Source organism: Schistocerca serialis, chromosome 3, assembly GCF_023864345.2.
Source record: "Schistocerca serialis cubense isolate TAMUIC-IGC-003099 chromosome 3, iqSchSeri2.2, whole genome shotgun sequence".
Lineage (NCBI taxonomy): Eukaryota > Metazoa > Arthropoda > Insecta > Orthoptera > Acrididae > Schistocerca > Schistocerca serialis.
Window position 1 is genome coordinate 833,440,499 of NC_064640.1, and position 19,095 is coordinate 833,459,593.

The window sequence follows — 19,095 nt, forward strand, 5'->3', positions numbered from 1 at the left end:
CTTAGAATTTTAAATGCTACAATGCAGCCTTTCCTATGTGGGAGCTGATCACTCTCACTGTATCCCTATCTTTCACCCCACAGCCGGATGATGTTCGCATTCAGATGTTGCAGCACCTTTCTCTTGCGGGCAAACATTTTCTGCTTAATACATACAACCACATCTGGGCAGATGGCATGCTCCCCAGACGCTGGTATGAAGCCTTCATCATACCCATTCCTCAGCCCTGTAAGGACAAAGACCTTCCTTCTAGCTACCACCCCATTTCCCTCACTAGCTATGTCTGCAAGGTTTAGAACATATGATTAATGCCCGGGTGGTATGGTGACTCAAGTCTCGCAAATTACTAACGACTGCACAGTGTGGATTTCAGGCGTGCCATTCCAAAGTTGACCATCTCACCACTTTGGCAACCCATGTCATGAACAGTTTTCTGCAACAATAACTGACTGTGGACGTGCTTTTTGATCTGGAGAAATCCTTCGACACCAGCTGGAGGACCGGTACCCTCTGTACTCTTTACTTGTGGGGCTTTCCAGTCTGCCTGCCACGTTTCCTTCAGGAATTTTTAAAAGACAGACTTCTCAAAGTACGTGTGGAATGTGACTTGTAGGACACTTTTATCCATGAAAATTGGATACCTCAGGGGTCCATCCTGACATTCGTTGTCCTTGCTATTGCCATTGACCCTATTATGGCCTGTCTCCCGCTGGGTATTTCCGGGTTCCTTTTTGTTGACGATTTTGCCACCTATTGCTGTTCCCCATGGACTTGTCTCCTTGAGCGATGTCTTCAGCATTGTCTCATTGTTTTTACTCATGCAGCATCAACAATGGCTTTCGCTTTTCCACTGACAAAACCATTTGTATGAATTTCTGGCTGCACAATGGGTTTCTTCCACCTTCTTTATACCGGGTGATCAAAAAGTCAGTATAAATTTGAAAACTTAATAAACCATGAAATAATGTAGATAGAGAGGCAAAAATTGACACACATGCTTGGAATGACATGGGGTTTTATTAGAACTGAAGAAAAAAAAAAACCATTTGCTAGACGCGTGAAAGATCTCTTGTGCACGTCGTTTGGTGATGATCGTTTGCTCAGCTGCCACTTTCGTCATGCTTGGCCTCCCAGGTCCCCAGACCTCAGTCCATGCAATTATTGGCTTTGGGGTTACCTGAAGTTGCAAGTGTATCGTGATCAACTGACATCTCTAGGGATGCTGAAAGACCACATCCGACGCCAATGCCCCGCCATAACTCCGGACATGCTTTGTAGTGCTGTTCACATTATTCCTCGACTACAGCTATTGTTGAGGAATGATGGTGGACATATTGAGCATTTCCTGTAAAGAACATCATCTATGATTTGTCTTACTTTGTTATGCTAATTATTGCTATTCTGATCAGATGAAGCGCCATCTGTCTGACATTTTTGGAACTTTTGTATTTTTTTGGTTCTGATAAAACCCCATGTCATTCCAAGTATATGTGTCAATTTGTACCTCTCTATCTACATTATTCCGTGATTTATTCAGGTCTCAAATTTATACTGACTTTTTGATCACCCGGTCTTGGGCCTGTTGCTCTACCGTTTGTTGAAACTACGAAATTCCTGCGGCTCATGATTGATAGAAACTTTCTTGGTCCTCCCACATGTCTTACCTGGCTGCCCGCTGTACCCTGTCCGTCAGTGTTCTACGGGTCCTCAGTGGTACTTCCTGGGGAGTGGTTTGGACCACCCTCCTCCGTTTGTACAGATCCCTTGGCCTTTTGAAAGGAGACTATGGATGCTCCGTTTATGCACCTGCACATCCATCCATCTTACACTGTCTAAATACAATCTACCACCATCGAATCCATGTGGCCACTGGCACCTTTTACACCAGCCCAGTTGAAAGTCTCTATGCAGAAGCTGCCTAACTACTGCGGTCATAACGACATGATGTTCTCCTCAGCAGATACACATGCCATTAGTCTGCCATACCTGGCCACTCATCTTATGTCGCCTCCTTCAACAACTCATTTGACCGCCAGTAGGTGTGTCCCTCTTCTCCGTTACCTCCTGGAGTTCGCTTTTGGTTACTGCTCCAGCAGCCTCACTTCATGCTATCTGCCACTTTCCCGATGGATGTGTACCCTTCACCACCCTGACTTTCTGTGGTGGCCCATGTTCACCTTGAACTTGATTCACTTCCTTAGGAAACTTCTCTAGATTCGATCTATCGGTGTAAGTTTCTCAACCTTTGCACGGAACTTAGTGATAGTACCTTTGTGTACACTGTTGGCTCTCTGAATGACCATGGTGTCTGGTATGCCTGATCATTGCCACCGACCATTTTCGATATCTGCTTCCAGAACACTGCTCAGTATTAACAGCAGAGCTCTTTGCTCTGTATGAGGCCACACGGTACATCCAGCAACACAGGCTTTTCAATTTCGTCATCTGCTCAGATTCTCTCAGCGATTTTCAGAGCCTCTGTATGCTGTACACTGTCTATCCCTTAGTGCAACAGGTCAAAGAAAGCTTCCACTTGCTCTGTCTTGATGGATGGTCTGACAGGAAACAAAGCTGCTGACACTGTTGCCAAGGCTGCTGACACTGTTGCCAAGGCTGCAGTCCTCCTACATCATCCAGCTAGTTCTTCCATTCCTTCCGATGATCTCCATGTTGTCATTTATCAGAAGGTGGTGTCACTTTGACATTACAATTGGTCTTCCATTCATGGGAACAAACTCCACGGAATGAAACCTCTCCCAGAAGCTTGGCCGATCTCCTCTCTCAGCCCTTTCACCGCAAGGAGCTGATTTTAGCTAGGTTACGTACTGGGTACTGTCTTTTTAGCCATCGTCATTTGTCAAGTGGTGACCCACCATCACTTTGTGCTAACTGTCATCAACCTTTGACCATTAGCTGTTTCCTGACCAAATGTCTCTCTTTTAACCACTTACGTTCTACTGTATGTTTGCTGTCTGAGTTATCGGTCGTTTTAGCAAACGGCACATTGGATGTTGATTGTGTTTTACTTTTTATCCATCATAGCAATATAGCGAACGACATTTAATATTTAATTCATGGTCTTCCTAGTCTCTATGACATATTTCGTGTACCTCTCTCCAAGAGTAAGTCCTTGTTTCACCTGCCTTTCCTTCCGTTGATTGGGCTTAACGTGCAGCACATTTAACTCCTTTTTCATCTTGGTGTTCAAAGGTTCTGACATGGGCGTGTATGACTTTAGTGTGTTGTTGAAGTTACAGTTTGTATGCGGGACAGGAGTGCCAACAGAAATTATTTCTTTTTTCTCTTTTTGCAAGTAGTTTGTAACAACTGTTCACAGCTTGTGACTGGTGGATTACTATTCTAAATAATCTGTTCTTAATTATGACTACAATAAAAACACCACCATTCTTATTTAATTAATGATGACATTATAACACCTAACAATGGTAAATTCAGGATGGAATAATGTCAATATTATGAAAAAGATAAGATTGCCAATCACCATATAGCAGAGATTTTGAGTCGCAATCTGGTCTCGACAACCAGAGACTGTGTGTGACTGACTCTCTCTCTCTCTCTCTCTCTCTCTCTCTCTCTCTCTCTCTCTCTGTGTGTGTGTGTGTGTGTGTGTGTGTGTGTGTGTGTGTGTGTGTGTGTGTGTGTCAAAACTTACTTGTTTGACAGTCTTTTAATTATGCCTATCTGAAATTCAACATTTCTGCTACATGGAGAGTAGCACTCTATCCCTTTCATAATACTGACATGGTTTTATGTATTTTAGGTATGCTAGATTCACAATTTCTGACTCATGATGATGACCTATTCAATCGGCAGTTTATATTTCAGAATATAACATTCTTAAGAGTTGTTGGTTGGTTGACTGGATGATTAAAGGGACCAAACTACTAGGTCATCAGTCCCTTTTTCCTCAGACAGACAGGTCTACATGCCTGTAGATCAGATAGCCTACCACACAAAACCCAGGGGAGGAAAACCCCAAGGTCTATGAAGGTGAGATAATGGACAAGAAGAAGAAAGAAAGAAAGAAACAAACAAAGACAGAGAGAGAGCACAAGAAAGGTGTTCCCTCTAGGGAGCAGCCAGAAGCCTCCGAAAGCACAGTGCAATGCAATGAGGGACATACATCCCGGTCCCCCCCCCACCCCCCCCCCCCCCTACCAGATGTAGCCAACTCAGAAATCACCTAGGAAAGACTAGCAACATGGACACGACGAGAGAAGTACAGAGAGACAAAAGACGAGCAAGTCTAACAGACCATAGGGGAGGGGGGGGAGTAAAAGAGCAGGTAAGGTGAGGACCAGGCTGCACCATAATACCCAGATAGCCACAGCACGGACTTGGCAGAGGAGGCAAAGAGTGTTCTGCCAACCCATCAATGGGCCAATATGGGTAAGTGGACCTACCTTGAAGAGAGCGGTGAAAGCTCCCTTCAAGAATAAAACGTAAAACTAAGTCAGCCACTGAGGCACTGTCTCCTAACACCAGAGACAGCGAGTGAGGGAGATTAAGAGCCCACTGCATGGTGGCTAAGTTCGGACAGTCCAGCAAAATGTGGACCACCAGCAAATGGGAACCACAATGACGGAGAGGTGGGTCTTTGCGACAGAAGAGATGACCAAGAGTTAGCCAAGTATGGCCAATATGCAGCCAGCAAAAGGACGATCAAGTCTTTGAGAGAGGCCCACATGAAGGACCTCCACAGATTTGTAGTCTCCTTCATCACCCTACTTTGTTTGGCAAAGTCAGAGTGAGCCATTCCAGATTCCCTAACCTTCATGGCATAATACTCATCAGAGGTTCATTACTGGAATACCAACATCACAAATCAGTTTACAGGTAGCCAGTTTGGCCAGGCTACCAGCAAGTTCATTTCCCAGGATCCTGATGTGGCCTGGGGTCCAGACATACAGGGAACCCTGGATAGCAATTACCAAGGGACAGTGAAGGTAACATTGGTCAAGAGATGCAAACTGCACAAGGAGTTGCTGAAGATGAGAGAGGATCCACCGGTGCAGAAACTAATATGTTCAAGAGCACGAGAGATGGCTACCAACTCCGCAGTGAAAACATTACAACCATTTGGCAGGGAGCACAGTTCAGTGTCCCATGCGAGTATAAGCAAAGCCCACGTGACCAGCACCCATTAAGTCATCAGTACAGACTACTTCTGAACCCCAAGATATGATAAGAATGGCTAAAAATTGGTGGCAGACGGCCTCAGAAGGAACCGAGTCTTTCAGATCTGGTGATAGGTCAAGACAACGCTGTGGCCGAGGGATGCACCATGAATGTGTAGTGAATGGGCCTGGAGGAGAGGTGATAGAGGAAACAACTGGAGTTCAGAGAGGAGAGACAGGATGTGGATTGCGATTGTAATCCTTGATCTGGACTGCTGTTGCGGGGGATGGATTCCGGTGTTTCGACAGGATTGTATCAGGGCTTTGTAAAGCTGTGGAAAGGTAGTACGATCTGCATCCCAGCTGGTGTTACTCAGGCAGTGAAGACTATTAAGGTGCAGCTAACACTTTCGATCAATCTAGCATAGATGGGGAATCCACGTCAACTTAGGATCTAAGACCAGTCCAAAAAACCAAAATGTTCCCACCACATTGAGTAGTTGGCTGTTGAGGTAAAGTTCTGGTTGTGGGTGAACACTACAATGTTGACAGAAGTGCATAACATGAGTTTCGACACTGTAAAGTGAAAGCCATGGGTGGGGTCCCATGACTGCACCTTTCCTATGGCACCTTGCAGTCTATGTTCAGCGACATCCATACTAACAGAGCCCTGTGGTACCCCATTCTCTCGTCGGATTGGGGGAGGATGGGAGGGGGGTGGGGGTGGTACTGTGGGAAGCAGCAAGTTGAACCTGCAAAGTATGGTGGGATAAGAAGATGTGTACAGCAGCTAGGATGTGGTGTCTTAAGCCTTTTTCAGGTCAAAGAAGATGGCTATAAGGTGTTGATATTGGACAAAAGCTGTTTGGATGGCGGACTCCAGGCAATCCAGATTTTCAGTATAGAGTCATCTCAGCAAAAACCGCCCTGGGATGGAGGCAGAAGACCCCGAGACTCAAGGAGCCAACACAGCCGCCAGCTCACCATGCATTCAAACAACTTGTAGAGAACACTGGTGAGATTAACTGGGTAATAACTATTCATATCTAGAGGGTGCTTGCCCTGTTTCAGTACTGGGATGATGATGATTTGTCGCTGTTGCAATGGGAAGTCGCCCTCACTCCTGGATGCAGTTAAAGATGGCAAGGATATGACACTGACAATCCACAGATAGGTGCTTGATCACCTGGTTGAGGATGTGGTCCGATCCTGGGGCAGTGGGCTAGGACACTGACAAATCCCCACTCACTGAATGGAGCATTATACGGATCCAGGTGGTGTGCAGTAAAAGATAACTGCTTTTGCTCTACCCACTTTTTTAGGACACAAAAAAGGGTTGACAGTTCTCAGACTCAGAGGCTCTAGCATAATACAGAGAAAAATGTGGCATCTGTGTTAGTGTAGATGGCACCATTCAACGTAACACCACCAGGTACACCTGCAGGTGTCTGGTATCTGTAGATACATCTGACCTTGGCTCAAACCTATGAAGGGAAGGTTCACGGTCTGATGGTTGAAGCGTACTGTTCCTAGCATTCTTGTTTCCATCGTTTTATTGGATGGCAGACACAGGCATGGAGCCACTGAAAGGCAATAACGTGCTCCATCGATGGGTGCCACTTATGGTGCTGGAGAGCTCGCCTACGATCTCTAATGGCCTCTGCAATTTCTGATGACCATCCAGGTATTGTCTTCTGTCGGGGTGCACAGAAGGAACAGGGAATCGCCAAAATCAGCTGCTCAAATAATGGTTGTAGTTGTATTCTGGACTGCCTCATCAATATCTCCATGCAGTGGGGAGCCAAGGGCAACAAAAGAGGCAAAAGCATCCCAGTCAACACGGCTGAGAGTCCATCTGGGCAGGCGTCCATGGGAGTGACGCTTTCTTTCACATCACTTTCGTATAATGTCACCCTGACCTTTTCAGGTAATGAATCGCCATCAAAGGCCAACATGAAGGCACTGGTAGCGACACTGTTGTCCTTTGGTCCCCAATGTACATGACTAACGAAGTGTGCACCCTGGCACTCCAAGTTGGTGTATAGCTCAGCATCAGATTGTAAGAGCAGGTCTCTGTGAAAATAATGCCCTGAACCATATTTAGACTATTATGGGGAGTGATAGTCACCGGTATGTCACCCACCTTGTTAAAAGCTAGTAGCACCCGTGATTGGGCGGAGGATACTGTTTTGATCAAAATTGACCCAATTTTCATTTTAGAAATGGCTGCCACTTCCCCAAGCTTGACTTCTATGTTCTCCACAAAGAAGAAGGGTTCTGTGGCCAAGAAGGAATCCCCATCAATCCTTGAGCAAACTAATTATTGGGGGGACGGGGGGGGGGGGGGGGGATATTTCTTTGCTTGCCGTTTAGCCCTATGGAAGGAAACATTTTATGGTCATATCTCTCTGCACTTAAATAGTACTTTCCTTCCATAGAGACTGCTGGGATCATACAGCTACCAGCGGAAGATAACTTCATCCGATTCATTTGTGGATCATCCGCCATGGTGCCATCCACTTCGAATGGGGGCTCTTGCCATGTGCGCCACCCAGCCTCAGAAAATGGCTACGTGGCCAGTAATCCGTTGCTCAGAGTCCCCGTGTCCCAGTCACAATGGGCACATGCACATAAACCTTGGCATACATGGGAAGTTTTCAGCTCAGACACCAACAATACGATACCCACGTAGCCAGGGGGCTACCACCGTGCAGCTATTTGATGACCACCATGACAGGATGGCCACCATGCTGGAGCTTACACTGCATTGGGTGACCTTCCCTGCATGGTAAACATTTCTGGAGAATCTGAAAACTGATGGCAGGTCAAACCTAACAACGGGGACTATGTCTTTACTTAACGAAAAGTTGTAGAAAACAAAAAAAAGCGGAAACTCTAATCCCAGTCACAAACGAGATCTGAGCTGGGTCTGCATCAAGAAAACCATACAATGGAGAGGCAGAGGGAGAAACGGACAGTGGAAGTATAAGCTTGCAGGACAGAAACGAAGTAATGCTGCAAAGCATGGGGCCCCATGGTAGCCGAGCAGGTAGGTACTGACACGAGAGTTGTGAGCACTCAGGGGCTAAATGAGTAATATTGTCATTGCACCTTGGTGGGTCCTTCCCCACATCTCACTACATCCCATCACACAAACTCAACCAGCATGTTTCTGACAAGGCTTGTGAATTTCTCCCATTAATCAATATTCTCCTTCCCAGATGTAAATAGTTGCTCAGATAGTTTGTTGTCATTTTATTGACACATTATGCACAACTTTTCATTCAACACCACTGATCAATGATGCTGCTGTAGCTCTGTGTTTGTTGATTCATCCATTTATTTTCACTGAATTGAAAAGTTCACATTTTTTTATTGACAGCATAAATTGTATACTTACATCGTATGTATTCTACTTAGTTGGCTGTCCAAGATAATTTTCAGATAAGATATTTAGTACAATTTCACTAGAACCGCCATCCCTGCCATCTATGTCATGCATGGCTGGCTAACAGGAACCTCTCCTATGTCTAAAACACGATCAGGTAATTTATCAGAAATATTTTTCCACAAATCTTCCGTAGCATTCCATGCCATCTCAACTGATGTAGTGTGTCACCAATAGATAGTTTTAGTAAGAAATTTTGGCCCACCTTTAAGGCTTAACTTTACCCAAATTATCTATTGTTGACTGCATTTATCTCATTACACAAAGAGAGACTTGTCACATATATATTCCAGTCAGAATTTAAGATTTTGTTTCTGTTTGTTTCTAGTTTTACTCAATTTTCTGTTCCACTTGCTACACAAGCAATGCTGTTTAAGCAAGTCACAGTAATTCAGTGATCTTGCCTTGAATACTTGTCCAGTTACGTAATATTCAGTTTTCATTTTCACAGTTGACTTACATGGCTATTTGATCTCCTCAATACGAAATACATGTGAAGTGATCATGGCTCTTTGGTGTTCAACATCTAAAGGTAAACAGGCTTACAAAGTAATTTATCTAAAAAAAAAGGATGCAAACTATACATATTGCGCTATTGAAGGAAATCCTTTCTGCGGGTACTGCATGCCTAACCAATTCAGGGAGGCACTTTAAAATTCTACATCCAATACAGATTAAGTCAAGAAATCTGCACCCAAGATCACCAAAAAATCAATGGAGCCTCTAGTTTAAATCTACCTGGCTCCAAACCAAGGATTCCAATCAATACTGGGCATGAAATAACAAATTGTGAACTGTGATTCCATTAGACGAGTGACAGTAACCCTGTTCACCACCAAAAGGAACTAAGATGATGACAAGCATTACTTACAACCAGCTGTAACCATTGCACTAAACAGATGGCTGCAGAGCTGCTTCTGTATCTCAGACGAGACCTTCCCACAGCAAACATATGGGATATCCAAAGGACTTCCTTTATGATCTGATTGTTACTTCCCTGAGGAGATCCATCATCTGCGTTAAATTGGAACACCTAATAATGAGCAATCTGACCGTAGTCTAGATCATGCAGGATCATTGACCTCAGGGTCAAAAGATAAAGCAACTGATGTGGGCTCATGTAACAACAGTCAACATGTCTTTCTCATATACACTTCACTATAAAATAATATTTTACTGCTATTTATGCAGATTTCCTCAACAAACTGAACCACTGACATCTTAACATAAAGGTCTCATCTGTTAATAAGAAATTAATAATTTATTTGGAGAAATGTAACCCACAAAACACAGCACTGAAACGTATCACTGTGGAATGTTTATCAGCTCTATTGATGAAAACATCAGCCTATGTGCACATGCTATGCAGTTTTTTGGGGCCAAAGCCCTCAGAGTAAAGTCTCAGGAGAAAACATGCATTCCTCCAATCTTATGTAGGCTAGTCAATAGTGGAAACAACAATTTCAATAATGAGCAGCATATTCGCCCTAAAATATATGTTAACAATGTTGAACACCTCATTTAGTAGCTAAAGATCATGCAGATTGTTTCATAACTTATCACCAACACCAAGAATAACATACTGCATTACAGCACTCACCCTCTCTCGTCTGGGGACTCAACACCATAGCCTTGAGCAAGCAAGGCTGCTATAGGTTCACTAATTACTTGCAGAACATCGAATCCTGCATCTTCCGCTGCACGTGCCAGTGCCCGACGACTACACTTCGAAAAATTTAAGGGGACACACAGGACTGTGCGCAGATCTGTATCTGGAGGTACACATGTTGAAGCAAACCCTGAAACAAATAACAAAAAATAAAGAAATGCTTTACATCACTACCAAACCACAAGCTTCATATTTGTATACAAACACTATATTTATTGTTGATTGACAGCTAGCTGGCTGGTCGTCAGTAGAGTCAATGCCTACAGCTTATTCTTTTCCATCAAATAATTTGAAACACTTAAAAAACTCACAGTACAAATATGATGCAGCACTGGAAAACTTGTGAAATTGACATGCGACCCCATTAAAAGCAGGTTCTTGCATTCGCAACATAAGTATTCCTGTAAATTGCTTTGTTCTACCACCAAATTCCTCGAACGTTACAGAATCAGAAAAGCTACCCATAGATTAGCTCGGTACCTGCATCAAAAATTTGTAATTCATTTTTTTTAGGGGCAGGAACATTTTGTGAATGGGCCAAAGAGTTTTGTTACTGCAAAGTATTGATTCCACTGTGAGAGTACTTATTAGTTACATGTTCAAAAGGAAAACTCTAATAGTTTAATCATTTTGTGTAATAGGACAGTGTGAAATAATGAGTGAAAAGTCACCGAGACCAAATCATTCTCTCTATTTCAGCAATCATATTCCCACTTGACAGCTTCTACAAGCAAAACCTGTCAAAGCACTACACCAAAGGAAGTCAGCATTTAGAAGATAGAAGTATATCTGTGATAATACAGGATGGATGTATTTAACCATAGCACTACCTGATAAAATCTGTAGCCACTCTTTGGTGGCTATGTCTTTTTATCCTGCACAAAAAATGTGTATAAAATTTTAAACCCCAAAACTTCTTCAAATTGGCTATCTTGTAAGGATCCAATTCTGTACAGATTGCTCGCAAAGATAGCAACCAAAGTAAGATTGTAATTTTGACATGTTACATATACACTGTCCAGTCACATTAATGTGACCATCAGTCAAAAGCCTGAATAACCACCTTTTGCTGCATAGACCACTGCGAGACATGCAGGAATAGTGATAGTGAAGTTCTGGAGGGTAACGAAACGGATATGGAGGCATGCAGACTCCAGTGCCACGGCCAGAATGTGACAGGTTTCTCTTGAGAATCCACCGCAAGAACAGCTCGATCGAGGTGGTCCCACAGATTATCAACCGGGTTTAAATCCAGAGGGTCTGGTGGCCAGGGGGGTACAGTAAATTCATCCTGGTGCTCTTCATACCACACACAGACACTGTGAGCTCTGTGACACATTACATTGTCCTGCTGGTAAATGCCATTGTGTGAAGGAAAAAACGAACTGCATGTACGAGTGAACATGGTAACCAAGGCTAGATGCATACTTATATCAATCATCTCTGCCTTTCAGAATGACAAAATAACTCGGGTAATGTCTTGAATACATCCCCCAGACCATAAAGCTCCCTCCTCCAGCCTGGACCCCTTTGCTTTCAGATGATTCACACTGTGCACACCAATGGCCAGCTGTCCAATGGAGCATAAAACATGATTCATATGAAAAGGCAACCTGTCACCACTCAGTGGACACCCAGCTGCAGTGCTGGCGAGCTAATTCCAGTCTTTGTTGCCGATGAACACCAGTCAGCAAGAGTGCACAAACCAGGCACCTGCTGCGGAGAACCATACACAGCAATGTTTGCTGAACGGTCATTGAGGAGACATTTTTGGTAGCCATGGGTTTATCTGGGCAGTCTGATGCTCACCCATACATATCTACACAGCTGTTGTTCACCCCGTCATCTCTGGCCTGTAGTGCATTATAGCTACCGTTGTGCTGGTTTTGTATAGCACCTATTTTACCATGCACGGTATACTTTAAACACAGTGGCACACAAACAGTTTCATAACTTAACTGTTTTGGAAATTCTTCCACCCTTGGCCTGAAAGTCAATGATCATGTCATCCTGGAAGTCAGATAAACCGCTCTGTTTCCACGTTATAATGACTGCAATGTTTTCCATGTTCCCCAACACACTTTATATACCCTCCCCTGCTGGCACTGCCACCTGCTGTTTGTGAGTGGTTATTCATGCTAATTCCAAACATAGGCAGTGGTCACAATGTTGTTACTGGATTGTGCGTAACACCTTTGTTAGTCTCTGGATTAATTACAACGGAGATATGTTGCAATTTTTTCCAGCTAGTGTGTTGAACAACAGAATCATTTTAAGTAATTACTACTCACAATCTAACAATGCGGGTATAGTATTAAGAATGGAGTGTCGAATGATACAATTTATACTCTGAGGAATATCTCCTATGATGCCCAAATGGATCATTAAGTAGTTAAGATCCTACTGTCAGTTTATAAACTAGTTGTATTATAAGAAAAACATGAAACAGACAGTATTAATACATAACTGACAAACAAAGAATCATAATAATATGAGTAAAGATACTGCTACAGATTTCTGAAAACAACTATCAGACAACATATATAAGTGCCTGAAGGTCAGTGCTCTTAGTATCTTTTCTTAATAATGTATGTAGCTTCTGTCTGTAGTTTTTATGCATATACTAGCAATTAGTGAATAATGGAAATCCAGCCAACCATGTTTTCAGACAAAGATAAAGAAAAGAAGGAAAAATAATGTCTAAGGTAGGGTGGACAGTGATCAGTGATGTCTGAGTAAGCTGTATTGCCTACTCAAGTTGTGTACACACACACACACACACACACACACACACACACACACACACACACACAAAAGTTACAACTCTTACAACACTAGACAGTATAAAATGTAATTACAATTTTTCTACTTTGGAGCAAAGCAGTTTGATACATTTCTTAGAGTAGCTTAATACATTTAATCAAGAAACAAATTTGCTAACTGAAAACCAAGTTTGCACTACTTTCTAACAAAAGAACAGTCTCTGTGAATTTAGTTTAGTAGCGGCATTGGTGAGCTCTACTGTAAAGAATGGAAAGTTTAAAAAGTCATCACCCCTCTGTGTCATAAAAGGTGAAGTATTAGTTTATTTGGCCAAAGATGGTGTCAACAACCATTCCATGGTACACTTGGATGTATACAACTAAAATGAATTTGGGGGACCACAGGAAACCTAAGTCAGGCTGGCTGGACTGAGATCCAAACAACTTTCCTCCAAAATACAAGTACAGCATTCTTGATCACTAACCACCACATTCCATCAGTGAAGCCTAAAGAAGTCTATACACACTTTTGGTAAAACTCCATCTTATTCTTTACACTCCCTATACAGTTTTTGATGTACAAATCTAAAACCACTCCTGATCATAACTGTTTGTTGAACAGATAAATTATGCTTGAATTCAGTAAGTTCCCAAGGTAATTATTTGATTCATTACTGTACTCATACTTAAAAAGACAGATTCATCTCAGATATTTAACCAGAGTTATGTCAGTAACAAGCATTTCACGGCAAGTCACATGGGGGATAACAACTGCAAAGGAAAGCAGTAATCTGAAGGTCCCATCATGATCATAGTCCATGGTAGGCTTCAGTTTATTAGTAAAATATTGGAAAACTGTGGTATCCTTACAAATTTACTATGGAATATTCCTCAACCATCTGGGGTGAGTGACTGAAGCTCTGATAAAGTCAGAGGCTACACATGTGATCTGGCAGACATTGTGAGAAATATGTCAACAAATTGATGAAAATGAATATCGGAAACTTTAAGTGGTTCATCCCGCAGTTCCCCACATTTCTTCCCATAAATGTGTATTACGTAAATTTAAATAAATTCAACAGAAATAGCACGAGGTACAGAAATTAAACTATTACAGCATGTGAATGAGCAGATAGGTATTCGCAGACAAACTGTGAGAGACACACTGCACACCTGTGGTCATACAGCTCAGGGAGTAGAAGTATTGACTACGAAAGGCATAGGTTCAAGTCTGAGATTCAGTCAAGTGAAAAGTTTTATTCTGAAGGAAAATTTCATTACATGTACACTCCAATGTAAAGTGAAAGATTCATTTTTATTAAACACATGTAATCATATCAGCCATTTCAAATGAAAAAAAAAAAGTAGCAAAAGGCAATTATTACTTCTTGTTCATTCTTACGACACAAACCCAGGCCCGAGGACTGAATGGGTAGCAGAGGCCAGCAGATTGCACAGTTACAACAAGAGTGATGGAAGGTCAGGACAGAGGGACTGGTCCCCCACCTCCACAGGCACACACACTGTGATCCTCTCAACCATCCTCCAGTGAGAAGGGACACGAGGCACAGGTGGCGGTCATCTTAGTTCCAGCCTGAGCATCGGAAGTGACGACAGCGTGCCAAATGCGACTATGGTCACAGCCAGAGCTGTTTCGTGTTGGTGGGTCAGACAGTCATGTCTGGCCTTAACATCAAGCCACTGATGCTCTCTGTCACCAATGATGACCCCTTGGGTCCATCCCAGACACCAACTGCATATGCATGCCCAGACAGACATTCCACCCACAGGCAGGCCTATATGCAGGTTTGGCACACAGCACAGGATGCAGGAGGTCTAATGGTGTACAATACCAACTCAAATGCAGTATTTCAGCCAGATTATGTCTGCAAGGTCTTCAGCAGCTGTTTTTTAAATGTATGGACCATCTGCTCAATCTCCCCATTAGGAGCACGGTGAAACAGGGTGGTGATCGCATTACAGCCACAGAAAGCCTAAGGCTGCATCTACGTAAATGGGGGCTAATTATCCAACACCAGGGAATAAGTGGCACTCCCTCAAGGTAGAATACCATCGTGAGGTCACAAGTGGTAGAAATGGTGGTAATGAACAGCATCCACGCCACGTAAGGGAAGTTTTGAGAGGGTGGCCACCACCAGAAGCCACATAACAACCTGAAATGTCACGGTAAATTCAACGAGGACCTTCTCCGACAAGTTATTAGGATGGGGCCACGACGAGGAACCTTGATCGTGGGACAAGTGATTGAATGCACATACGGCTCGTGTCATGCCTGATCTCTCAATGTCTGCATTGATGTTGGGCCAGTACACGTGCTGTGGGGCTAGTGCCTCCATACATGACCCCCACCAATGACACGCACAAAGGAGCTGGAGGATGCGGGGACAGAGCGAGGATAGAATGATGGTCAGGTTTTCGAGAGTCCTCTGCAGCCATCATTAAAACATCATTTGTAGCATTGAATCAGTAGCATAACATGAAATAATTGTGAAAGGCTAGATCAGTAAGGCTCAAAACATTCTCTGGACACCTCTCCAGTACCTCAGACAAAACTTTCAACAGGACAGGATCGTGAAACAACACAGTGGATACCTCACGTGCAGTCAGAAGCAATTGAACCAGGATTTATTGTGGATGTTGGTCCAGGGGAAACAAACTGTTTCCTTGTGGTTGAACTGCACATTGGCACCAAGAGGAAGTGGGGGTAGGGCGTTCACGTTGGTGAGTTGGGTGAAAGTGGATTTCAATTGATACCCAATCAAAAACAATGCCCAATTCTGCAAACAATGCATCATCTTTTCCAGGAGTTTAGAACAATGCACAAACAACAAAATCAAGGCTTTGAGCTTTGCAGTCGCTCAACAGGTGTAATTTGCTGCCATACAGTCTACATTCCAGAGGTGAAAGCAACTGGCCATTCACTACTACCCGACACCTTATGAGACAAAACAACCGCTATACCATATCGGGCCATATCGGGAAGTGTCTGTCTCGAGTGTCAAGGGCAGGTCCAATGCATATAGTGTCAGTCACAATGCCACCTTGAAACTGTACTTAATGTTCTGATATGCCAATTGGCAGGTGGTCAACCACACAAATTTGACACCCTTCTTGCATAGTCGATCTAGGGGATCTGTGATTTGTGCCACCTAGGGAATAAACTTGGCACAGAACATGATTCTACCCAGAAACAACTAGCTGCTTAAGGTCAGTAGTGGCCAACATATTAGTGATTACGTCAATGTGGTCACACGTGTGCACGATACTATAGCGACCTGGGGTCACTGGGGCCTCTAAGGTACAGTGGCTGTGAAGTGGTGGGTTGTGGAAGGCCAGGATGGACAGGTATAGTGTATTTTATTTTTCTTGAATTACAGCACTGGAGTGTCTGGATAAAGGAGACCATAATTAGGGTGTTTTGGGGTGCAGCAAATGCAGAGCGCATAAGATATCAGCTGTTGTTGGTGCAAAACTTGCAGAAGTGGAATCCCCTGCCTCTGTGAGAAGACTAATCACGGGGCTAGTCCGGAAGGCACCAGTCGCAAGTCGGACCCCACAATGGTGGATGGGATCTAGTATCTGCAATGTCGAAGGTGACACAAAACCATAGACAAGACTCCCATAGTCTAAACGAGACTGGGCCAGTGCTTTGTACAATCGCAGGAGAATAGAGTGGTCTGCACCTCAGGTGGTATTGCACAGACATCTGAGAACATTGAGACGTAACCAGCACATCCTCTTCAGCTGGCGAAGACGAGGGAGCCGTGTCAACCGGACATCGAAGACCAGACCCAAGAAGAGACGGGTGCCCACCACCTCGAGGGATTGGCCATCGAGGAACAGGTCCGGATGAGGATGGACTATATGGCGACGGCAGAAATACGTGACGTACAATTTGGTCACCGAAAACTGAAGGCCACGGGAGAGAGCCCAAGATTGCACCCGGTAGATTGCCCCCCTGTAGACGGCTTTCTGCAGCGCCCACGACAGAGGAAGCGACATACGTACAAAAATCGTCAACATACAAAGACGCAAACACTGTCGGCCCAGCAGCCACTACCAGTCCATTAATGGCGATGAAAAAAAGAGGGACACTCAGCACAGAACTCTGTGGAACCCCATTTTCTTACCGATGGGAAGTGCTGTAGGAGGAACCAACTTGGACCCGGAAAGAGCGACATGAAAGAAAGTTATGGATAAAAATGGGCAGAGCACCACAAAGGCCCCAGTCGTGAAGGGTGGTGAGGATGTGGTGGCACCAGTTGGTGCCGTAGGCTTTATGCAGGTCAAAGAAGACTGCAATGAGGTGTTGCCAATGGGCAAAAGCCGACCGGATAGCAGACTCCAGGTGGACTAAGTTATCCAATGTAGAGCGGCCACGGCAGAAACCACCTTGAGTCGATGACAAAAGGTTGCAGAATTCGAGGATCCAAAACAGCCGCCAACTCACCAGGCGTTCAACGAGCTTGCAGAGGGTGTTGGTATGGCTAATTGGACAGTAGCTATCCAACTGAAGAGGTGGCTGCCCAGGCTTCAACACCGGAATAACAATGCTTTCCTGCCACTGGGTAGGAAATACCCCCTCACTCCACAGATGGTTGAAAAGGGTCTGTACACGACGGTGGCCAGCCACCGATAAGTGATGGAGCATTTGGTTATGTATCCAATCCGGTCCAGGAGACGTGTCAGGACGAAGGGTGAGGGTGCTGGCGAATTCCCACTCGCTAAATGGGGCATTACAAGGCTCCAAGCAGCGAGAAATGAAAGACAAAGGCAGTCGTTACGAGCGCTGTTTGAGGAGGAGGAGGAGGAACAAGGGCGGATACTGAGTCGACACAGAGGCTCGGGCAAAGTGTTGAGCGAAACGCTCCGCGACAAAGTACAGATGGGAAGGACAACACCATGCACAGAAATTCCTGCAACGGGACAATAGCCAAAAATTCGCCTGAGTTTTGCCCAGTCTTGTGAAGAGCAGGTGTGCGGTCCTATGGCAGATACATACCATTACCAGCAAATCCGTTTCTGAAATTTGATTGCAGCTATTTCCAGAGTCCACTATGGGACCATCATACCATTATTTGACAGGGGAGGAGGGAACCCCGAGGAAGAAGGGATGGCTGAAACAGCTGTGGCAAGAATGGCGGCCGTTAAAGTCTGTGTAGACTCATCAATACTACGGTGTGGTAGTATGGGGGGGATGGTAGCAGAGGAGAAGGCACCCCAATCAGCTTTAGAGAAGGCCCACCTGGGAGGGTGACAGAGCAAGACATACTGAAGGAAGGTCAAAACAATCGGGTAATGATCGCTGTCACATAAGTCATCGTGGACACCCCACTGAATGGAGGGAAGAAGGCTGGGACTGCAGATGATGAGGCCAATGGAAGAGAAAGTGCCATGTGCCACACTGAAGTCTGTGGGAGTACCGGTGTTACAGAGGTCAAGCACTGCCAGAACAGATTCAACTGTCCTGCCCAGGGCAATAGTCGGGTGACTACCTCAAAGAGGGTTGTGGGCATTGAAGTCCCCTACAAGCAGGGAGGGAGAAGGGAGTTGTTGAAGAAGGGTGGTTAGGGCAAGGGATGTGGGTGGCCTGTCAGGCAGGAGGTAGAGATTACAGATCGTGATTGGAGTGGTCAGATCGACCCTGACAGCAATTGCTTCCAGAGTGGTATGGAGGGGAACCCATTTACTAAAAATGTCTTTACGCACCAAGGTGCAAACACCACCAGAAGCCTGCACAGGGCCAATCTGGTTTCAACAGAAAGCATGGAACCCATGAAGGGTGGGTGAGTAAGAATTGACAAAATGGGTCTCTTGGAGAACAATACAAGCAGCAGAGTAGGAGGAAAGAAGGGGCTGCAACTCTGGGAGGTGACGCAAATAGCCATTACAATTCCACTGGAGGATTCTCAAGCTGGAGTCCAAATGGCAAGCGAACGGACCGGAGCCGGTCACGCCACCGAGTCGCCATCCGTCACCGATAAGGATGGAGTAATGTCCATATAGGTGGGGTCAGACTGTTGGTTCATTGGCTGGAGGAGGGGAAGGTGGGACATC

At 44.5% G+C, this 19,095-nt stretch overlaps 1 protein-coding gene across 5 annotated transcripts in view; it reads right to left on the reverse strand.

The window, feature by feature from the left end:
• LOC126470826 (heat shock 70 kDa protein 14-like) overlaps nt 1–19,095 on the reverse strand; it is a 605,676-nt gene that overhangs the window by 491,964 nt on the left and 94,617 nt on the right. For 3 of the 5 annotated variants that reach the window (XM_050098840.1, XM_050098841.1, XM_050098837.1), the window contains exon 4: nt 10,187–10,385. The exons of the other annotated variants lie outside the window; for them this stretch is intronic. In XM_050098840.1, coding sequence (XP_049954797.1) covers nt 10,187–10,385 — 199 coding nt within the window. The remainder of the gene's footprint in view (nt 1–10,186; nt 10,386–19,095) is intronic. 5 annotated transcript variants of the gene reach the window in all.